We start from the raw sequence: 23054 nt of genomic DNA, 5'->3' as shown, positions 1-23054 counted from the left end.
TGAGGCAGCCCTGTCCAGAGTGACAATGTGTAGTGGCCAAATCCGCGGCGGGTCCTCACCGTATGGGGACTATAGCGCTTGATGCTATCACATGGATCACGAGAGATTGTCAAGGCACACCGTCCCACAGACTCAAAACGCATGATTTCTGAAACTTTTTCTTGACAACCCGGGTAGCGAGCCTCGCTCGCCACAGGATCCCTATGTTTCTATGAATTGATTTAAACGCCGTCTAAAGTACATCAGATTAGACCGTTCGTGATGCCGTTTCGTTCCACCTCGCCGTCGCGCACTGCGCAAAGCTCTATAAAAGAATACAACCCAACTACACTCTCCGGCTGCCAAGCATAGTCACTCTCCAATTAGAAACCTCTTGGCCATGCTGTGGGATTCATGGGCCAGCGGAGCACAGACGCGGTGCCAAGGCACAGAGTAAAGAAAAAATACGACAAATTTCTTTGGTAGATTGCTCGGCAACCTCGGTGAGGCTGCGCGAGCTGCTCTTTGCCCTGCTTGCGTTTCAGCAATGGGCACGGTGCGTCGGGACCGATGTCCGCTTTATTGGGCACCCGTCTTGAAGCGGTTCGTGACCTCGTTGGTCAACTTGGTGGGGTCGTAGGCCGGAGCGTACGTGGGAGCGAGAGCGCCGAATAGTGTGAAGAGGACGAAGACGGACAGGACAATGACGGCGAGCTTGCGCAGCACAGGCTTACGGGCACCGAACTCGGCCCACTGGCGGCCGGCCTCACCCATGTAGCCCTTGAGCTGGTCGTAGCCGAGCTTGTAGTAAACCATGCCGCCCAGGGCGATGGAGTAGCCAAAGAACTGCAGGGGAGTAACCTGAGTGCCCCAGATCATCATGGAGGCAACGACCAGCATGATGTCCTTGAGGACACCGCAAAGGGTGAGAACGACGGCAGAGGTCTTGCCAATCTGTAGAAACCGTTAGCACGCGGCCATGAGACATATAGAGAGCCAGGAATATCGTACCAGGAACACCACCGAGACGTTGAGCATGAAAGCGCAGAGACCATTCAGGAAGAAGGTGAAGAGACCGACGTGGTAAACCTCGGCCATGGTAACCTTGGGGAACTCCCAGATGAGGGCGACAACTCCGTTCATGACGGCGCAAATGGGAGCGAAGTAGTAGAGCGAGACGAGAGGGTCCATCTTGAAGTCGGCGGAGCTCAGGAGGCGCTGAACCATGGTGAGACGCAGGGCCTCAAAGATGATGCCGCCAATCTGGAACAGAACACCAATGGTGACGAAGTGAATCTCGCCGAAGGACGCGATGATGACACCAACGACAATGGCGGAGACGTTGAGGAACTGCTTCAGGTTGGGTTGGGAGACGCCCAGAGTCCAGCCGGAGATGAGGACGGCGACAGGAGTGGTGGCCTTGAGCATCTGGATGAAGGCGACGGAGAGATAGAGGTATGTCAGGTTTCCGCAGATCAGACTCAAGCTGAAGAAGATGCCGATGGGGACAACGGCGCGCAGGTAGACGCGGCCCGTCATCTTGACCGTCTTGCGGCCATCAAGCATGGTCGTCCATCGCGCCATGGCCTGTGTAACGACGGTCGCAAAGGTGAGATGGTAGGTCGTGAGGATGACGGGGTAGCCTGGAGGAGGCGTTAGCAAGGCACACATCAGACTGCGAGCGCGAGGGTGCACATACGGAAGTTGAGGGTGTCCAGAAGCCATTTGTTGAACAGAATGACGGAGGAACTGAAGCCGATCCAGGTGCTGCGCGATTGTCAGTAACCACGTCGCCTGCTTCTTGCTGAATCGCATCCCATCGCAGCGGCACTCACACGACGTAGAAAACCGGGTGCAGCGCCGCCTTCGCGGGCTGGGGCTTCTCGGCCTGGGGGTTCACGGTCGGGAGGACCTGAGCCGCCTCCGGGCGAACGACGTCGCCGGAGACGCGTGTCTTCTCGTCGGCAGACATGGTGCTGGCTTCACACGCGAGTCGATCGGGGAAGCGCCGGCAGTTGGAGGCAATATCGAGGGCTATGCGACTGTTCGCAGGGCGGAGGGGATCTTGTTAAGGACACGCAAACGAGCGGACGGACAGCCAAGTCCTTGGGACAGGGTTCCACGTCGGGGTTGGAAAAAAGGAGTGGAGGAGGTGAGCCTGTCGACTGGGAACGAAAATGCAATATGCGGGGCCGGCAGCAGCTGAAGAGCCAAGGCCAACTCGACGCGTGAGAAGTAAGAGAAGGAGAAAGAGGCTTCCTGCAGACCGAAACCTTGGTGACGTGGTTTTGCACGAAGAAGAACAAAAGAGGCACCGGTTTGCAATCGCGCACGAACGAAGCGAAACTCAGTTTCCAGAGGACGGGCTGCTTTTGCGTGGTGGGTTGCCAGCAGTGGATTAGGCAGGCCGTCTGGGTCTGGTCTGCTGCTGGTCTGGGCGCGCGGGGGGTGGCGATGGAAGGGGTGAAGAGAGGGAGAGGCGGGAAGGGCGCTGGGCTCCAGAAGCGCGGCCGCGCGAGGCAATTAAAAAAAAATCGCTTCTGCCCGCTGCCGGGGCCCCTGGCCTGGAAATTGGCACTTTGCATCGGCGGCGAATGCGTCTGCGGCGCACCGTGTGTGGGCGACATCTGCACCGTGCCGGGTGGTGGGCTATTGTCGACGCGCGTGCGCTGGGGATCGTCGGGGATTGTCCACACAGGGCTCGCACGTTGTACCAGCACAGTGCTGTCCCTGTCGCAGGCGCTTTCAGGGGCATGGGGGGGCAGCCCGCGATGGCGGGCAAGGGTTGGCACCTAGAGCGGGTCCTGTCCCCTTCCACTTCCAGGGTGGTTTGGGTCAATTGATGACGGAAGCAGGCACTGTAACCACGGCCCTGGCGAATCAATCCGCCCACGTTGGAGACACATCAACACGCCTCAGCGATAAGGGGGCGCCGGCGCTGGAATGGTCCCTGTCGCTACCGAGAGCAGCATCCCGTCGTGTCCAGCTGGTTGCGCAATCCGCCAACGAGAATTCGTTCTGGCATGGTCCCGCGGTGCGCGCGACTGGATTCGGCCACGGTCATGAAACCTGGTGGTCATGCTGCCCGCAGACCGTGAGAGCCGTTGCTGAGCAGACCGTCGAGCATCAAGCAACTCAACGGCGACTGGTGCCCATCTGACTCGATCTACCCGCCCCAAACCCACAGTTGCCACACTAGAGCATCTTGTGCCTGGATTTTTCTGTGGTGCTCTGTTCTATTTTCTGCAACACGTAGCGGTGTTGATGACATTCTCTACACTGGAGCCGATGCCCACAACGTGCTCTTGATGGTCTGGTGTCTGGCACCGGCACTGGGGATCAAAAGATTGTAGAGAGGCTGCATTGCATCTCACACTGCAGTGGCCGTGGTGAACCCTCATGAGACCCTGACATTCAAAGTCAAGACGACGACGAAACCTACACATAGTTGGGCAATGCGCCCTGCAAACACACGATCTCTATTCAACGGGCCATGGCCGTTCACTAACGTATCCAAATTGCTCGCAGAGCCCAGACGGTATCTGGAGGATGAATATGAAATGTCGTAGCTGAGCCAAGGTTACATTAGAGGCCAAAGGATCGATAGACTCTCGTAAGCTTCAAATATTATATGTAGCCACGTTGCTTAATCTGCAGGCAATACTTGACCGTCTAATGCTCGGCGTTGTCCGTAGAGTATCCTTGCTATGAACCAAGCAATGCGTACAAATTGAACGAGCACGTCGGGAATCAAAGATAGCATCGCTGCGGGTGGTGAATTCCTCTATACGGCACGACGGTGCTTTGGAAGCCGCTTACCTACCTTTGCCGCGTCTTTCCTGTGACAATTAAGAGCATGCTGCCGCTTCTTCTCGTGTACATCTCCTGCAGCTTTGCTGCACCCGCCCTCGCCGCCCTGGAGGCTAGCGGCGGTTCACTACAGGCCAGAGGTGAGACAGTACGTGCCCTGTCTCTTTGCCTTTTGCCTTGCGAGTAACTCCAAAAGTCGATGAGGTAGGCCGGTGCTGACTCTGTTCACAAGTATTTTACACAGATAGAGGACCTCGCCCATGACGTGGTCGAATACATCCCTTTCGTCGGCACGGTATATGCTATCCACCGTGGTGTCAAAGCCTTGGACGAGGGGGATACACGCAGGGTCTGGTCGTGTATTGCCGATGCCACGGAAAGCTCCATCCGCGATGTGGTGCTGATGGCAGACCTGGCTGATCCCATCACGGTCACTCTCGTGCATGACATGGCCGCGTCCTTTACCGAAGACATGATCAAAATATACCACTCTCCGCCGAAAACACCCGAGATTCGGATAAAGCACATTCTATCCAAAAACTATACATATGTCCTCGTCGCCGGGTCTCATGTCAACAAGAACGCAGCGCAATACTTTTCGAGCATGGCTAAAGGCATCCACTATTTCTGGGGGGCCGATTTTGTTGGCACTTTAAGGGAGAGCGAGTACGCCTGGCAAGGAGAGCAGATACGCCTGCAAGTTCCACGTGGATTTTATGACGGAGGGCCCATCATGATCTCGTGGAGATGGACCAAAGACGCAACAGGTGCATTCCACAGGCCGGAGGCATCGCACGGTCTGGTCAGGCTCACCAAAGGCCAGAGGCCGCGCTTTGATGTGACACACCGCAAGGGTGCTGGTGACTGGGAAGGTTACCAGTTCTGGGGATTCATCAATTCCTTGACTTCAATCACTCTGTTCGTCGCTATCGGGGAAGAGAGAGTCAAGGTTGAGCTGGCAAGGCTCGAGGGAACCTGATAAGTCTGCGGACGTCCCAAAAAAAAATGGTGGGCAAATCGATGAGCTGAGGAGGCGGTGGAAATGGCTATTTTCGATGCACTAAGATACACAGGTCTGCCTAGTAGGCCTTGTCGTTCATGTTCTGACCATGACATTGCGTCGCCTGCATCCCTGGTGTTGTGCTTGGCCTGTTGTTTATACGCCCATGACTCACCACCTGGGCCGACGCCGGGGCAGAGGCAGAGCTTAGAGCGGTGGCACTGGAACATCGTCCGTCAAACAACTCTTGTCGGAGACCTCTTCGGCCGGGATTTATTGCTATAGCTTGCTTGACTCATATAGGCTTTTTTAAATGCATACAACGGCTCGCGAACCCTCGTGCCTTTGCTTTCCGATGCCACCAAGATCTCAAGAATACCTTCATCCACCCGCCACGCTTTGCTTGATGCCCCAACAGCCACAATCATGCGATTTAACAACAATTCGATCTCCCATCACACTAGCTATACCATGGGGAATGGCGCTAGCAGCAGCAGTGACAACGTGCATGGCGACGCGGCACACCCAATCGGCCATCATACGAGCCATACTATGGAGAATGGCGCCAGCAGCGGCGGCGGCGGTAGCGGCGGCGATGAGGGAGCTCAAGAGGATGGCACAATCTCCAATGACAATGGTAAGAGGTCGCTCTTTTGCGTCAATGCCTGGGGCGCATGGGAAGCTTACTCTTATTCATGCAGGACTCCATGCGGCACTTGTCTCGGAAGCCACCCTAACGACCCCTACTTCGGCAAGCTTTTTCGAAAACAGAGACACCTTCGGAGAGTCAGGAGACTTTACATCATCCAGCAACGTGGGCAACTTCAGCATCATCGACAGCACGCTGCGCGAGGGCGAGCAGTTCGCTACGGCGTACTTCAGCACGGCCCAGAAGATCAAGATCGCCCAAGCGCTGGATGACTTTGGAGTGGAATACGTACGACTTGCATCTTTAGCAGGGAGCACGGATAATGTCTGGCTGACAATTCGCGGTATAGATTGAAGTGACGTCTCCTGCGGCCTCGGAGCAGTCGAGGGCGGATTGTGAAACCATCTGCAAGCTGGGGTTGAAGGCAAAGGTGGGTACATTCAGCCCAGCCGACCTCTGACTACGCATCATCAACTAAGGATGACCCCGTCAGATCCTTTGCCACATACGATGTGATATAAACGATGCCAGGATTGCCGTCGAGACTGGAGTCGATGGAATGTGTGTGCCATCTTGAACATCCACCTGCCATGTCATTATTCGGCTAACGGAGGTTGATGTTGGTAGAAACATGTGCATTGGTACATCATCCCAGCTCATGAAGCACTCTCACGGCAAGGACTTGACCCACATCTCCACCAAGGCAAAGGAGGTCATTGAGTTTGTCAACGCACATGGCATCGAGGTTCGCTTCTCCGGGGAAGACTCCTTCCGCTCGAACTTCGACGACCTCCTGAACCTCTACTCCCTTGTCGACCGTCTCGGTGTCCGGCGCGTGGGTATCGCCGACACCGTGGGAGTTGCCTCGTCCCGTGACGTCTTCAACAAGATTAGCGCCCTGCGCAGAGTTGTTGGCTGTGACATCGAGACGCACTTCCACAACGACACGGGTTGCGCAGTGGCCAACGCCTACACCGCCCTGGAGGCTGGGGCAACCCACATCGACACGACGGTGCTCGGCATCGGCGAGCGGAACGGCATCACGTCTCTCGGCGGCCTGGTCGCTTCTTTGCTTCCTACGGAGCGCAAGTATGTCTTGAGCAAGTATAAGGTTGAGACGTTGAGCTACCTCGACAGCCTCGTCGCCCAGATTGTTGGAGTGGAAGTTCCTTTCAACAACTTTGCAGTATCCCACTTGTGAGCTCATTCGCCGGACGTAGACTTGGGCTCCCAGGCCGGGACCATTTGTCGATAAGGGGGCTGGCGGAAAGGGGCGAGGCTTGGTCTCCGCGTACCTAGATATGAAAGGTACTGCATCCCTGGTTCCTGTCTACCTACTACCTTCGTTTCTTCCTCCGAGTATACTACGAGAGGCACACGCTCTTACATGCGTTGGAATTTTGAGAGGTTCGTTTGCGGTTGCTTGGGCAAGTGTCTGCGTCAAATGTAGAGCCCCAGTGAGACATGGATCCAGCCAGGGGTCACCCGTCCGGTTCTACGTGCCAAGCATTCCCCGCTGGCGCATTCCATTGAGCTTCGCGGCGGGCGGCGCATGGCTAGACGAAGCTTGGCACCGAGCGGCCACACCACGATCTCCCTTCTCCAGCCCTTCTGGCGCGGCAGCAGCCGGTATTCCGCTCCCTGTATGCTTGTCCCGGTGGCTCAAGGCTGATAAGTAACGAGGCTTCCAAGGCTGGGTGGCAGTTGTGCTGAGAGAGGCGAGCATGAGCAGGTGTTGGTGATCAGCAGCTGATCGCCCAGGCATATGCAGTGGTAAGTAGCCGCCTTGAGCCGCACAGTGTAAACGGGGCCGTGGGAGGCTTCGTCCGTATCTCGCTTGCCCGCGTTCATTCAACTGGGTTCGTGGAGAAGAAAAGGACAAGGTAGGTCGATCGTCCCGCCCGTCGGTCAGCGTCCGCTCGCACCATTTGGTCCTTTTGTTTCGCCTTGTCTTGGACATTCACGAAACAACGCCTGACTGCTGGCATGTCGGGGGACCAACGTGCCGGGAGCATCGCCCCTCGTTCGACACACTGCCCATTTCCAGGGCATTGGATCAAAGGACAGAGCTGCACTGTACGGAGTACTCCGTACGAGTCTCGAGTAATTCAATGATTCTGTGCTTCCCTACTCGCAGCAGGAGGCCCAGAAAAATTCCTTGCAGCACAGAAAAAACGGCTCACAACGTGCCGTTCATCTCCCCCCCGTCTCCATCCATCCAGCCATCTGCCTTATCTCTACGGCTCTCCACGTCGAGAGATTTCTCCTGTTTAGGCGACAGCTCCAGATTGATGGCGGCCCACACCCTGGGGCCCCCCTGACTCTGGATCCCTACAAGCCCAGGGCCAATCGCCGCACTGTGCACCTGCGCCGTGGGCATCCGTCTCTCTGCCGCACACTCTGTGACCGGGTGAGGCGAGTCGATCTTGATCTGCCCTTGTTTCAGGATGAGAGCCGTTGCGCCAGCATTCTCTGTCGGCTGGCTGCGCCGGCTAGGCTGGTTCGAGGTGATGCGGCAATTGATCGCCAGCCCGAGTGACGTCGGGCTCCAGCGAGGTGACGACGCTTCAAAATCTTTCGCAGCTGCCCCTATTCTGCAGGACTTGTGCGAGGACAAGATGTCATTCAACTCGCGAGTTCAGACCCACGGTTACCGCGATCTGCAGCGTGAAGCGGTTGGCCAAAAGGAGCGTACGACAAGCCTCAGCCAACAGGGGGCAATTAAGTTGGATGGTTTCGGCATACTACTCTTCTCCGTAATTCTGGCCAGCATGTCAGGCAGGTCCTTTGGGAGGAAACAGGCGACCGGCAGGAAGCAGCGCTCGTTTGAGAGAGCCGAGAAGATGTCAAAGTTTGCGGCGTACAGGGCGACGGGCGGGAGCCCCTTACGTCGCCTTGATGCTCCCTGACCAAGGGACACATAGTCTGTACGAGTTCAAGTATTACTTGTAAAGTGGCAACCTGCCTGATAAGGAACGACAACCGGCAGGCGAAGACGGACGTGCCACCAATTACAACATGCGTCGTCCGGATCTGCACCGGCCCACGAAGCGGCGGCGGCGGTTGGGCGATGCCGAAAGAAGCACGGTGACTTGCGAATATTCAGCAGATAATGTTGCAACAAGGCGTCCCGCCCCGCGGACGATGCCCGCCAGCACCTCGTGGCACGGGTTTTATTCGACAACGGGAGCGCCCAGGGCGGGAGCTGAAGATGGCCTTTCATCTTACGGCGAAATTGCGAGGCATGGGGTGGTGGATGCCGTGCTGGGTACCCTAGCAGTTTGGTTGTGGCGTCTTGACGGAGATGACAGCCCAGCGGGCCTTGGAGGGAATGTCATCATCCGAGCCCTGGCGTCACGGCGACGGCTACGTACGTGCGTACCTGCGTCCGGAGTTGTGAGAAGACTGGACGTCCAAGACCTGGGGCAGAGGAAACCGTCAGGTACGGCGCGGCGGCCAGCATGGAGTGCGTAGCGTCGACCCCGCGACCGGCAGGGCCATTGTCTGGGAGAACGGCACGCCCGCCGAGAGCGTGCGAGACGGCGGCGTGCGGCGACGGCATGCTGCGGGCGTTCACCATCCAACAGCCCCCGACCCGGACCCGGAGATGGAATCCCCCTTCCTTCGCAGAGCAGGAACGCGCTAACAATGCTAAGCTTCTCGCCATGCAAGACCCATGGCACAGTGCCCGCGTGTCTCAGGCACTCCGTGCGCGGTGGATGATGATGGATGATGCACAGACAAGGGACGTTTCGCGCTGGCTGGGAGCGGCCCAGGGAGGCGAAGCCATGCACGCCCCCGGCAGCCGGACTAGACGACACCGACACCAGGGGGCAGGGCAAGGCATGTTACGGGACAGTGAGCGCAGTACTGTATCACTTGGTGCTGCCCAAATAGATTGACGGGTTCAGGCTAGCAGGCTTAGCCGTGTGGCCGCGCGCCGTGGAGGTGGCAGAGTGGCAGAGTGGCAGATTGAGTTGGGTTGGTGGTGGCAGTGGAGCCCCTCGCCTCCTCCTCGTACTTCAGACGGAGGGAGGGGGAGAGGCTGCACGCGGGCCTGGCGTGGCACGTTGGCTGGTTGGCCCGCTATCTTGGGGCCTGGAGATGCCCGTGTCCAGTGGTGTCGAGTGGATTGGGTTGGATGGAACCAGGCTTTGGGTGCCGCCAGGCCAGGGGGCCGGCCGGGCCCACAATAAATTTAGTTGGGCCTGCCCGTGCCCCTCCATGGATGGATGGTCGGATGGAAGGGTGCGTGGATGCAGCGTCTCCTTTTTTCTGCCCGCCAACCCGCCGTCAACCAGGGACCCGACCCAAAACAACTTCGCCATATCAACAGCAAACTTGGCAATTGCTTCACTCTCATCTGCTCCCGCTCACTCGCTCGCTCGCTCGCTCGCTCGCCGTCGTCCCTTCACGCGCGCGCGCATCTCGCAAACTTGCTTCCACGCACGCCCACGACGTCGAGGCTCCCCGTCCTCCTCCTCCCCCTCAATCTACCCCAACTCCTCACACCGACATTCTCTCCCCCCCGCCACCATGGGCGCCGACATGTGAGCAGCGCGCCGCCCCCTCTGCCTCCGCCCGCGCGTGGGCGCAGAAAGCCATGACCAAGTGCACCGACTGACGCTTTGATCCTCCAGTAACGTTGATGTCCTCGTCATTGGCATGGGACCTACGGGTCTCGGTGCCGCCAAGCGCCTGAACCACATCGTGCGTTGCCCCTCGACTCGGTCGTCCCGCCTCGCCTCGTGGCCCGTCGCTAACAATTGCTCGACAGGACGGCCCGTCGTGGTTGATTGTCGACTCTGCCGACAAGGCTGGCGGTCTTGCCAGCACCGACGTCACTCCCGAGGGCTTCGTAAGTCTCCCTTTGGCTCTCCTCCGGCGCGAATTGGCCGCCGCTGACATTGCCGCGCTCTAGCTGTACGACGTCGGCGGTCACGTCATCTTCTCCCACTACAAGTACTTCGACGACTGCCTCGACGAGGCTCTGCCCCAGGATGACGACTGGTTCACCCACCAGCGCATCTCCTACGTCCGCTACAAGGGCCTCTGGGTCCCCTACCCCTTCCAGAACAACATCTCCATGCTGCCCAAGGATGACCAGGTCAAGTGCATTGACGGCCTCATTGACTCGGCGCTGGAGTGCCGCGTCGCCAACACCAAGCCCAAGAACTTCGACGAGTGGATCTTGAGAATGACGGGCCAGGGTGTCGCTGACATCTTCATGCGCCCCTACAACTACAAGGTCTGGGCCGTCCCCACCACCAAGGTACGTTGGGCCAACCCCGCCATTCTACTGTGGCTGCGTCTTCAGCGATGCTCACCCCGTCATAGATGCAATGCCAGTGGCTCGGTGAGCGTGTCGCCGCTCCCGATATCAAGACGGTCACCAAGAACGTCATCCTGAACAAGGTTGCCGGCAACTGGGGCCCCAACGCCACTTTCCGATTCCCTGCCCGCGACGGCACTGGCGGTATCTGGATCGCCGTCGCCGACACTCTGCCCAAGGAGAAGAAGCGCTTCGGCAAGCAAGGCGAAGTCACCAAGGTCGATGCTGAGAAGAAGATTGTCCACTTCGCTGATGGCTCCACCATTGGCTACGGCAAGCTCATCAACACCATGTCTGTCGACCACCTCGTCGAGAAGATGGGCAACCAGGAGCTCGTCAAGCTCTCCAAGGGCCTCTTCTACTCCACGACCCACGTCATTGGCGTTGGTATCCGTGGCGAGCGCCCCGAGCGCATCGGCGACAAGTGCTGGGTGAGTTGCACCGCCCATGAGACTGACTGTAGACGTACAAGAGCTAACACCGAGACAGCTGTACTTCCCCGAGGACAACTGCCCCTTCTACCGCGCCACCATCTTCTCCAACTACTCCCCCTACAACCAGCCCGAGGCCGGCGTCAAGCTGCCGACGCTGTACCACGCCGACGGCTCCAAGGGCTCGTCTGAGGCCAAGGAGGGCCCGTACTGGTCCATCATGCTGGAGGTCTCGCAGTCGTCGATGAAGCCCGTCGACGAGGAGAACCTGCTCAAGGACTGCATCCAGGGTCTGATCAACACGGAGATGATCAAGCCCGAGGATGAGATTGTGTCCACCTACCACCGCCGCTTCGACCACGGCTACCCCACGCCGTCGCTGGAGCGTGAGGGCGTGCTCAAGGAGCTGCTGCCCAAGCTGCAGGACATGGACATCCTGTCGCGTGGCCGCTTCGGCAGCTGGCGCTATGAGGTCGGCAACCAGGACCACTCCTTCATGCTGGGTGTCGAGGCCGTCGACCACGTGCACAGCGGCGCCGTCGAGCTGACGCTCAACTACCCCGACTTCGTCAACTCTCGACAGAACACCGAGAGGCGGCTGACGCAGAGCTTCGGCGCGTCCAAGGCCAACGGCAAGGCCGAGCTGCCCTCGCGGGAGCGCGCGTCGTCCAAGGCTACGGCCAACGGCGGCCACAGCCGCAAGTCCTCCAAGCAGGTCAAATAAGCGCCAGACCAGTTGGGAGGCACAAGCGCAACGATTTAAAGGGAGCCAGCAATCTACGGTTGGACAATAATCTGAGTCACGAGCATGACGGGACAGGATGGCCTGGGGAAAGGCGTGCCGTACTACCAGGCACACGGCACGGGGCAAGGGCAGGCAAGGGTTAAAATTCATTGTCGGCGGGTATGGCGTGCTCGCTCGCGACACGCGCGGCGACTGGTGCAGTATAGAATTGTTCTCTGTCTCCCATTATCAACGGGTAGAAGGGAGGTTCGCGATAGAGAATAGAGCTGGGCCTCTTTTCACATGTGTAGGCCTGCATATCTGGAATATCTGGCCAGGTACGAAGGAGTGGACGACGCCGCATCGGATCTCAATGTAGCAGGCGCTCAGCCGTGCACCCCGCGCAGGCTCGCGACGCCAGGGCCATGGACTGCCAAAAGCGGGCAGCGGAATGCATCGAATCGGGCTGCCCCCGGCGCTACCCTGTCCGAGGAATGCAGCTGCGATCTGCTTTTTTTTTTTGCTTTTGACGTCGTACCGACTGGTCATGCAGCACGCTTCTAGACGCCTGTATCACCAGGCTTCGACGCCAGGGCAAGGCTGCCACTGACATCATCAAGGTGCCCTTGCTTGGGCTGAGCCGCAGAGTACAGATTTTTTTTACTACCAGATCCAATCGCGCGGGTGGTGGTAGTGGCGGCGGCGGTGGTGGTGGTGGCACGCCCACCATTGCGTGTGTCAAACGTCCAGTGTTTCCTTAGGGGCCGCCCGCCGCCGCCGAGACACGCGTGGCGCCCGCGAAACGCGGGAGAAAGGCTGCACACTGACGGGACTTGCACTGGGGGCATTTACACGCAACGAGTCGTGAAGCGGGTTCCGTGGTTCCACAGCGGTGACGGATCAAGCCTTGCTGTGGAGCTCCGGAAATCCACATCTCTGCAAACCCATCCATCATGGCCGGCGGTGCGTTTGGGGAGGGGATGCTGGGGGGGCGAATCGGGGGGCCCCATTCCACGTCGCCGAAGTCTTTCTTCACCTCAATCTGTTACCTTACCCTAGATGCGCAGATTGAAAGGGGGAAGATATACTCGTCCAGTGCACCGGTTGCGCATGTCCTGCGTCGGTACAGACTTCGCACATGGCCTACCCTTATATGCAGTGCAGTCGTTTGTGGCCAGAGAAACGCAGTGACTGTTCCTGCTGACAGGGCATGGCACGCCGCCCAATGGACGTTGAGATGGTTGAGCACGACACATGGCCGACGGCGTAGCACAAGACCGCCGTGTCGTCATGCATTACGGGAGCATCGACAGCCGCCAGGGGGCCGCGCTGTAGCCACGGACCGGAAGCGAGCGCGGAAGCGGCGCAACGCAAAAACGAAGGCCGTTACACGATGATGATGGTCCTGGAAGGGGGACGGGCAATTCTCCGATGGTCCTTGGAACTAGCTAGCTGATATCTCCATGCAACATTTTTTCCGTGAGCAGAGGCATGCGTGCGCTTGCGCTTATGCTTGTTTGTGTGTGCGTGAGTGGGTGCGCTGGCGCTTGTGTGGATGCGTTGGAGAGGCCAGTGAGCCCGGAGAGTGGTGAGGACGGGCGGGGAGAATGGAGGCGGTCGGCGAAAATACAGGCGACCAAAGTGGACTGCATGGGGGGCCATATCCGCTGTCGTTCCCGGGTCGGGCGCATCTCACACCCACCAACCAGGGCAGGACAGGACAGCAGCACGGCCCCGAGCATCCATCTCAGCAGCGGCCATGGAGGAGCTGTAGCAGCGGCAGCAGCAGCAGCAGCAGCAGCAGCACACACGCACCGTCCAGGTTCACCCCTCCCGAGGCGTCCAACCCCCAGCTCCGCTTCGTTCTCGCAACGACGCACCTCAGCCTGCCAGCAGCTGCGGTAGCACAACGACAACGACGACGACGACCGACACCACCACCACGCCGTCCGTCCGGTCGACATATCATCACTTACTACCACCCACCCGTGCCCGCCTTGCCTTGCCGGGCACCTGGACCTGCTGCTGCTGGAGGTGTGCACGCACGCATCGCGCATCGAGGCGGTCCACTCACACGCACCACCGCACCACCCGCACTACGCACACCTACGCACGCACACAACCACACACACACATCTCGCTCAGCGGTCCCAACCCGTCCGTAGAGCGGGCCACCCCAAACCAGCCGCGCGCGCCCGAGAAACCAGTCGTGCAACACCACGCCTGCAAACTCACCCCGTGCGTGAGCGACGCAGACCGAGAAGCACAGTGAGCGCGAGCTGCTGTGGCCGCCCGCCCGCGCCAACATCTGTCGCCTCTCCCGTCCCATCTCCCCGGCACACGCCCCTTCTTCTCCGCCTGCCGACGTCGCCGCCGCCGCCGCCGCCGCCGCGCTTCCGTCGTCGCCTCGGCCGCCCGCCTCGCCTGCCCACCCAGTGCCGCCTCGCCCTCGCCGCCGTTGCTCCCGCCAGACCGCAACCCGCCCGCCGGCCGACTGAGGATGGGCGCTGCAGACGGGCCGAAACTGCCGCCGCCGCCGTCGCTGTCGTTGTCGTCGTCCTCGACCTCATGTCATTGTCATCGACCCGACTGCTCCTAGATCGTCGTCCCTTCTGAAAGCGCTGCACGCACACGCCCGCGTCCCGTCCGGAGCTGCGCGCTCCTCCCGTCGCCATCATGGACGAGGCTGTTCTGATGCCGGACGATGTCCTCGATCCGCCGCCTCCGCCTCCGCCGCCGCCGCGGTTGTTTGAGCGCTTGCGCCAGATCGCCGGATACACGTGGGATGAGTCGAAACAGCCTTTCCATTCGACATACGACTTTTGGTGAGTAAAGCTCCATCTGGATCACGTCTCCGCTGAGCTTGGCCACTCCGGTCAGAGTAGAGCGAGCTCGGGAGACCAAGGACCTTGGAAAGACTGACACTTGCTGAACATTACAGGCACGTGTTCGGAACGCGACATGTCTCCGCGACCTCGCCGCCGCCGAGTGTCCAACATAACGAGTCGAGTCCCGGGTCGGTGAGCAAGATGCCCACCGGCCGTCGGTCGCAATCCGACCACGGTCACCCCGTTCCCTCCGAGAGGAGTCAGAGCACAGAAACGCCCAGGACACCGCAACCTCACCCGCCACCGACACCGACCCTCTCCGTCCCGTCCAACGAAGCGTCCCACATCGAGGAACCCGTCGTCGCACGAATCTCGTTTCACGCCCTGCGGGAGGAACGAGCTTTCCAAATAGCCAGAAGCGTCACCGCAACGGCAGATCCCCTTGGCGACCATATCGTCAAACCCCTCGACCTAATCCGACTGAACCCCTCTGCGGGTGATCGCGGCGTTATCGTTGTAGCCATATATGCGCATCCCGGCCGCAACTATCTGTTTCGCGTCCTTGATATGGGCCCGGCGTCCTATATCGCGGAGAAGCACGGCGATGCATATGTCTCGAGCCCGGCCAAGACGCCGCGTGCTCTCGAGCCGCCCATAAACCTGGACGATTTCCTCGACTTCGCCATCGGCGCCACGCAGTGCTTGGAAATCCTTCATCACGGCCAGGGCATGATTCATGGCGAGATTCGAGGCGATGCCTTCCACTACAACATCGAGGAGAACAAGGTTCGCATCGTGTCCTTCGGCTCAGGAATTAGGTCGTTCGAGCATGGGTTGACCAGCACCGGCTGGTCGAGCTTGTCGAAGGAACTCGGCGCGAAGAACAAGCTCCTTTACATTAGTCCCGAGCAGACCGGCCGCATGCCGGCAGAGCCGGACACGCGGACCGACATTTACTCATTAGGCGTCTTGCTATGGACCCTGTTAACGCAGAAGCCCGTATATACTGGAGATTCGCCGCTCGATATCGTCCAAGGCGTACTGGGCCGGAGGATACCAAACGTCGCCTCGGTGCGCATGGACATTCCCGATGTCATCGGCCGCATCATTCAAAAGTGCACGGCCAAGAACATTGCGGATCGCTACCACTCCGCAAGCGGTCTCAGACACGACCTGGTCATGGTCCAGGATCTGCTCGGCGACGGAGACCTGTCCGCCCTCAAGGATATGAAGATTGGGACAAAGGACGTCTCTTCATTTTTCATGCTCCCGGGCGCCATGATTGGGCGAGTCGACGAACGAAATGAGCTGCTCAAGGTGATAGACCGGGTCGCTCGATCGCATGCCATGAGCAGCAAGGCCACCGGAAGCCGCTTCTCTGATGGATCTAGCCTTACCAACGAAGTCATCATCGGCGACGACATGTCCAGCGAGGGTGCCAGCTCTCTTGATGGCACAAACCGCCGAAGCGGCTCCTTCACCCAAACAACCTCATCCGACCCCAAGCAGGCGAGAAGCAGCTTCCAGCCATCCTTTCTCTCTGACACCCAGACCCTTTCCAACGAGACCATCTCTTCCTCTCAGTCCGGCAACCATGGACGCCCAGCGCGGCCGTGGGAGCGTCATCAGTCCATGTCGATAGATGCCAGCAGCGCCATCGAGAGTCTGGGCCTAGAAGCCGGCCGTTCCGGAATCACCGACTCATCGGCATCCAGCCTGTCCCGACAGCTGGGCAACGCCAAGTTCCGGAGGCGGGGGCACTGCGAAGTCGTGACCATTCAAGGCGCTGGAGGTCTCGGGAAAAGCTTCTTGGTACAAAGCGTGCTTCCGGAAGCTCGGCGGCGTGGATACTGCGCCACAGCAAAGTTCGACACGTCGAGGCGGACAGCATTCGGGCCCTTGCTTAAGCTGCTGTCATCCCTATTCAAGCAGGTTTGGGGCGAGCGGAATACGGAGACGCCGTTCCATCAAGGCCTAAAGCAATACGTACGCCCAGTCTGGCCGATGCTTCACCGGGCGCTTGGTCTCCCAGAGTTCCTTCTCGGCCCGCCCGAGGTTGGCCCTGGTCGGTCAGTCTCCTCGATGCATGGCTCCATCAGTGGCTCCATGGGTTCTGTACCGCGAAGTAACGGCAAAGTCGGGATCAGGCGGCGGGGATCGTCCCCTGGAAGCTCCCCGCGGCCACTATCTCACAGCTCTAGTATCGGTACACAGAGCTCGCAGGACTATCTCTGCGCAGGGACGTCGACCAAGACGACGCGACTCATGAACGTGTGCCTGGATATTCTCCGCGTCTTCACAACACACAAGTTTATCTGCTTCTGCTTAGACGATATTCACTTCGCCGACGACGAGTCTCTGGAACTCATCACTCAGATTATCGGCGCCAAGATGAAGATGATCATCATCATGACATATCGCCCCGAAGAACTGTCAGCGGAGAGGATGGAGAGCATCATTTGTCCTCCCGAACTTGACGGTGCGCACGACCTCAACCGGCTGTCGAGCAGCCACGTTAACCGAGGGGCAGAAACCCCGCGCAACAAACGGCCAGCTGTCACGAGGATAACCCTGTCTCCAATGACAGAGGACGACATTCTCGAGTATGTGTCGACTACGTTGTCACGGCCCAAAGAGGAGATCCTATCATTGGCACTCGTCATTCAGTCCAAGACGGCCGGCAATCCTTTCTACATGCGCGAAATGTTGAGCGCCTGCCATCGCAAGAAGTGCATCTGGTACGACTACCGAGACAGCCAATGGCACTTTGATTTGGATCGACTGTTCGCGCAGTTCCAAGGCGAGAAGGACTACGATGTCCTCGACACGGGTTTCATCACACAACGGCTGGGCGAACTGCCGGCCGCGGCTCGGGCTGTCCTGGCCTGGGCTGCGCTTCTCGGCAACTCATTCTCTTTCGAGCTGATCAGCCGATTGATGCAGGGAGAGTTCGAGTTCGACGACGGCGGTCCAATGGTATGTGCGCCAGAACATGCGCAACGCACTTACACCGAAGGCGAGGCGATTGCCGGACTCCAGGCTGCCATTCAAGCATACATCATTGTTCCGAGCGAGACAGAGGATCGCTTCCGCTTCGCACACGACCGATACATTCACGCATCATCTGCCCTGAGAGAGTGCAATACCCGGCGAATGCACTTCATCATCTCCCAAACCCTGCTCAAGTATTACGCGGTCGAGGCCCGGCAAAAAGACAGTACCGCCTCGCACATCTGCACAGCCTTAGATCTCATCAAGCGCCGCGTGTTGGCACGTCAGGGCTACCGGAAGCTCCTGCTGGACTGCGCGCAGGCGGCGACAGAGAACGGCGCTCGGCCGACTGCTTCCAAGTACTACAGCGCGGCTATATCTCTGCTGCAAGAGGCGCCGTGGGAGGACGAAGCCGACGATGTTTCATATGACGAGACGATGCAGCTTCACCTCCGCGCCGCCGAGTGCCACCTGTTCATGGGTCAACTTTCCGCCGCCAATGACCTGCTGTCGGTAGTCTTTGCAAACGCCAAGACGCCAGTTGACAAGGCCCCGGCGTATGTCCTGCAGTCGAGGATATTTGCGCAGAATGGGAACGCATTGGCGGCCTTCATCTCGCTCAAGGAGTGCCTCTCCGCCCTTGACGTCCCGCTCGACGACCAGCCGACGTATGAAAAGTGCGATGAGCGCTTCAAGAAGCTCGCCAAGCAGATAAAGGCGAGCACCCGCGAGGAGCTCTTGCAGCCAAAGAAGACGGGCGATCCCATCATAGCTTCCATCGGGGCGGTTCTGGCCGAGACGACTGCTGCCGCTTGGTGGAGCGACTGCCTGCATTTCTACCACCTCACCCTCGTCATGTTGGAGATGCACCTCTCGAGGGGCGCGTTCCCACAGTCCGGCATGGCATTCCTACACCTTGGCGTCGTGGCCTTGACCAGGTTCGGCCAGGCACAGTTTGCCGTTGATCTTGGGTCCATATGCCAAGACCTGCTATACCAAGCGAGAGATGCCTTCTCCATGGCACGAGGTCAGATGTTACACGCCTGTTTCCTCGGCCACATCCACTACTCCATGTCTCTATCCATTTCTCAGATGGAAGATGCCATTGAACTAGCATCTGTGGGAGGTGATCGCATGTCTACCATTCTCAGCTACGGCCTCTGCGCTCAGGCCAAGCTATTTGCGAGCGACAACTGTGCAGACCTTGAAGGGTTTTGCCAGTACGGCTGCGAGGATATCCCGAATTGGTCGTACGACACGCGCGGAGGCGCTTTGCTAATTGGCATTCGTCAGCTGTGCCGAGCGTTGCAGGGCAAGACCTCCATACACGATGCGGTTGGAGTCATGAGCGATGAACAGCACGATGGCATCCTGTACAAGAACTGGCTTATGAGCCAGACCCAGGAGAGCAACCGGTCGTCGTTGTTCTACGAAAGCCTGGAGCTTGTTGCTCTCTTCCTCTTCGGCCATTATGAGCGGGCCGTTGCGATCGGCAAGGCCTGCACGGAAAAGCTCGCGATGCTCTGGTCAGCACGCAACAGCAGGCTGATTTTGCTTTTCTACGGGCTTGCCCGCTCCGGCAATCTGCTGAGGAACTTGAATGATCCTCGGTCGTTGGCGGAGGACTTCACTACGGAGACCAAGGACACGATCGAGGAATTACGCCGTTTCGTTGGCATGATGGAGGATTGGTCGGTCGTCTCAGACGTCAACTATCGATGCTGGTCTCGACTCCTCGACGCCCAAATTGCAGAGCTATCCACCGATCACGGACAAGCAGTCCAGCATTACGAAGAAGCTCTGGACCACGCCGCCGAGCACGACTTTATTTTTGAGGAGGCGCTCGGTAACTACCTTATGGCAGGCTTCTTCGTCAGGCGAAAGGCGAGGAGGTCCGCTCGAGCTGCGCTGCAGGAGGCCATCGGCCTGTACAGGCAGATCGCGGCCACCGGCGTGGCCAAGACCATTGAGGATGAACATAGCCTCCTCCTTCACGGCCCAACGAGGAATCATCGATCCAACGAGGTCGGTGTTCAGACGGACTTTGTCGCGGATGCGCCTTCTGTGCGGTACCGCACCGTTGAGGGAGAAGACGGCGAGGAGCTGACGCAGATCCCGTCAAATGTTATGTCGGATCTCCGGGGCGATCGTATCGGCGCGTGGAGAGGATCCATGCATGTCCCAACGGAGGACGGCGTCGGCCTTCCTGCACTGGACATGATTGACCTGCACGCCATTCTCGTGTCGTCACAAGTCATCTCGTCCGTCTTGCAGGTAGACGAGCTGCTCAAGACCATGTGCGACGTGGTCCTGCAGACGTGTGGTAGCTCCGCGACCCGGGCAGCCATCGTCGTCCAGGAGACTTCTGATGCGCACGCGTGGTACGTTGCTGCGAGCGGTGATCCCGAGCGCGGAGCGTCGGCGCACAACCCAGGGCTACCGCTGTGTGGCACGTCCCTGATCGCAGAGAATGTTGTGCTCTACTGCTCCCGCTTCTTAGAATCAGTCTTCATTCCCGATCTCATTGCCGACGAGCGATTCGGAAATGTCAGCGAGTCGTGGCTGCAGCGAAACCCCTTGGGCAAGGCCATCATCGCCCTGCCCATCTGCCACGGCACGAAGCCGCTCCTCGGCGTTCTGTACCTCGAAGGCGAGCCCGGCTCGTTCACCGACCGCAACGTCACCGTTCTGCAACTGCTGGTGAACCAAATCGGCATCAGTTACTCCAATGCCCTGTCAATGAAGAATGTGGAGAAGATATCTGCTGAGAATCGCTCCATGGTGTCGGTCCAGAAGCGAGCTCTTGCCAAGGCACTCGAGGCGGAAACCAAGGCGAAGAACGCCGAAGCGGAAGCGAAGCGCAACGTCAAGCTTGCCGAGGAGGCGGCCAAAGCCAAGTCAATATTCCTTGCCAACGTTTCCCACGAGTTGCGGACCCCCCTGAACGGCGTCATTGGCAACTCGGAACTGCTCCGCGACAGCAACCTGAACCGGGAGCAGCTCGAGATGGCCGACTCCATCCGGGTGTCGGCTGATCTGCTGCTCACCGTCATCAACGATATCCTGGACTTCTCGAAGATGGAGGCCGACAAGATGAAGCTATATATCATCGCTTTCAACCCGGAGGAAATGGTGCGCGAGGTGGTCCGAGCAGTCTCGTACAGCAATCGGGAGAAGACGTCCAAGAAGAACGTCAAGATCATCCAAGACATCAACCTCCCGCCGATGCTCATTTACGGAGATCCAATCCGCCTCCACCAGGTTCTCGGGAACTTGATCGGCAACAGCCTCAAGTTCACCGAAGACGGTGCCATCACAATCGGCGCGCGTCTCGATTCGGACACCAAGGAAAAGGCCACTCTGACGTTCTGGGTCCGCGACACCGGCATCGGCATTCCGCCGCAGCAGCTGGCCAAGCTCTTCCAGCCTTTCAGCCAAGCCGACGCGAGCACAGCGCGCAAGTATGGCGGGAGTGGTCTGGGCTTGAGCATCTGCAAGAGCCTCATCGAAATCATGATGCAGGGCAAGATCCAGCTGGAGAGCGAGGAAACTGTTGGCACCACTGCCTGGTTCACCGTCACGTTCGACAAGGCCAAGTCCGATGTCTCGGCTGGCGACGCACAATCCAAGGGCTCGCCGCCCATTGACCGTTACTCGGCAGCGGTGACGCCCGCCGAGCGAGCGTCGTCACCGAACCCATACATCGATTTGACGAAAATCTCCAAGGAAGACGTGCGCATCTGCGTCGCGGAAGACAACCCAATCAACCAGAAGATTGCCATCCAGTATGTCCAGCGGCTGGGTTACACCAGCGTGAGTGCCTACGAGAACGGTCTCAAGGCCGTCGAAGGGCTCCGCCAAAAGGCCAGAGAGGGCAAGCCGTACCACATCGTCCTCATGGACGTCCAGATGCCCGTCCTGGACGGGTACGAGGCGACCAAGCTTCTTCGCAAGGACTCGCTCGAGGCGGTTCGAAAGGTGCTCGTCATCGCCATGACGGCGTCGGCCATCCAGGGCGACCGGGAGAAGTGCCTTGCCGCCGGCATGAATGACTACCTGGCCAAGCCCGTCCGCTCCGAAGTGCTCAAGAAGAAACTGGATGCATACGTCAGCAGCGCGGTGAGTAACATGCATATCCCGGAATAAGATCTCCGTGTGAACGTCGCACTGACCTGTGACGCAGAAATCGAACTTTGGGTTCAGCCACCAGCCTCCGAGCCCATTGGAGATGCCCAAGCCGCAGGCCAACGGAGCACGGAGCAGCACACGGTCAAACATGCCCGGCCGCGAACCCAGGGTACCCGGAATCACCATCTCCGACCCCATGAAGGACGGCGCCGTGTACAACATGCCGCTCGACTCGGCGGGTTTCAACGCCAACGACAGCCCCGTCTACGGCAGGAACCATGATCAGGACGACCAGTCCTTCTTCCCGCGCGTCGAGGACCTCCAGCGGACCAACTCGTCGGCCACGGGCCAGACCTCCCCGCCGCTGCCGCCGTCGTCCCAAGACGGCACCGAGAAGAGACTGCCGCGCAAGCTGACCAAGAGCCGTGGCAACAGCGAGACCCGGCCCCCCGGCGCTGGGGAACAACAGGTGCTCGCGGAACGGCCCAAGGGGGTCTTGACCAAGAAGCCGCCGAACCAGCTGCAGAGTTCCGTGGAAGACGGGACAACTGACGGCAGCCCCTCGCCGCCGCAATGACACCCTTCCGTTGGAGTCGGGATAGAGAGGAAAGCCTGGCGAGCCGACCATGTCCACGGCCGCAAATACCCTGCGCCAACATCAACATGAGACTGTTCTTTCTACGAATTCATGAAAGCGACCATAAAGCACGATACACCATACAAGGGACTCACGGGGGGTCATCTACAGAGCACTTGGCCTTAGTCGACGTGCCCTCTACGCCAGATGTGTCCGGGAATGGCACCCTTGTTGTCCATCCGGTCACATGCTACCCACGGCACCAGTCTGGCACGTCCCTACTGGTGCTCGGTCCGCGTCTTCGCCGTTTCTGATATATATCTGACATTTCAAAGACGTCAGCAGAGGAAAAACAACACACCCTTCTACCACCACTACCACTACTACTACCACGCACCACCTCGATCACGGGCGTATCAGCGCCCACGCCCCCGCTTTAGCTTTTCTCATCTTCTGTCACTTTGGCTCCTCTTTTATGACGTTCATATTTTGGTATTTGTTTCGGGGAAAGGGGGGTGTCAGGAAAGAAACGGCCGTGATGGTGCTCTCTTTTTTTTTTGGTGCATTTTCTGTGAGCGACACTCTGAAAACGCACACGGAATCAC

The 23054-nt window shown here is 58.9% G+C and overlaps 5 protein-coding genes across 5 annotated transcripts; 4 read left to right on the top strand and 1 right to left on the bottom strand.

Annotated features, from left to right (window-relative positions):
• Window positions 1-558: 558 nt before the first annotated feature.
• PLICBS_008535 (uncharacterized protein) lies at window positions 559-1951 on the bottom strand (the record flags this gene model as incomplete). Its single annotated transcript, XM_018323931.1, has 4 exons — window positions 559-933; window positions 991-1622; window positions 1679-1746; window positions 1815-1951. The coding sequence occupies 4 exons, from the start codon at window positions 1949-1951 to the stop codon at window positions 559-561; spliced, it is 1212 nt and encodes a 403-aa protein (XP_018177110.1).
• A 1884-nt stretch (window positions 1952-3835) lies between these two features.
• Window positions 3836-4768, top strand: PLICBS_008534 (uncharacterized protein; the record flags this gene model as incomplete). Its single annotated transcript, XM_065601406.1, has 2 exons — window positions 3836-3937; window positions 4022-4768. The coding sequence occupies 2 exons, from the start codon at window positions 3836-3838 to the stop codon at window positions 4766-4768; spliced, it is 849 nt and encodes a 282-aa protein (XP_065457478.1).
• A 573-nt stretch (window positions 4769-5341) lies between these two features.
• Window positions 5342-6639, top strand: PLICBS_008533 (saccharopine dehydrogenase; the record flags this gene model as incomplete). Its single annotated transcript, XM_065601405.1, has 5 exons — window positions 5342-5426; window positions 5491-5726; window positions 5788-5868; window positions 5932-5999; window positions 6066-6639. 5 exons carry the CDS (start codon window positions 5342-5344, stop codon window positions 6637-6639), a joined length of 1044 nt encoding a protein of 347 aa, XP_065457477.1.
• A 3335-nt stretch (window positions 6640-9974) lies between these two features.
• PLICBS_008532 (uncharacterized protein) lies at window positions 9975-11925 on the top strand (the record flags this gene model as incomplete). Its single annotated transcript, XM_018323935.1, has 6 exons — window positions 9975-9988; window positions 10079-10148; window positions 10216-10296; window positions 10360-10710; window positions 10776-11201; window positions 11260-11925. The coding sequence occupies 6 exons, from the start codon at window positions 9975-9977 to the stop codon at window positions 11923-11925; spliced, it is 1608 nt and encodes a 535-aa protein (XP_018177114.1).
• A 2676-nt stretch (window positions 11926-14601) lies between these two features.
• Window positions 14602-22449, top strand: PLICBS_008531 (uncharacterized protein; the record flags this gene model as incomplete). Its single annotated transcript, XM_018323936.2, has 3 exons — window positions 14602-14750; window positions 14867-21863; window positions 21928-22449. The coding sequence occupies 3 exons, from the start codon at window positions 14602-14604 to the stop codon at window positions 22447-22449; spliced, it is 7668 nt and encodes a 2555-aa protein (XP_018177115.2).
• Window positions 22450-23054: the final 605 nt, after the last annotated feature.

The sequence above is a fragment of the Purpureocillium lilacinum genome (assembly GCF_023168085.1).
Source record: "Purpureocillium lilacinum CBS 284.36 DNA, scaffold_6, whole genome shotgun sequence".
NCBI lineage: Eukaryota > Fungi > Ascomycota > Sordariomycetes > Hypocreales > Ophiocordycipitaceae > Purpureocillium > Purpureocillium lilacinum.
This window is presented reverse-complemented; position numbering and strand designations above follow the sequence as displayed.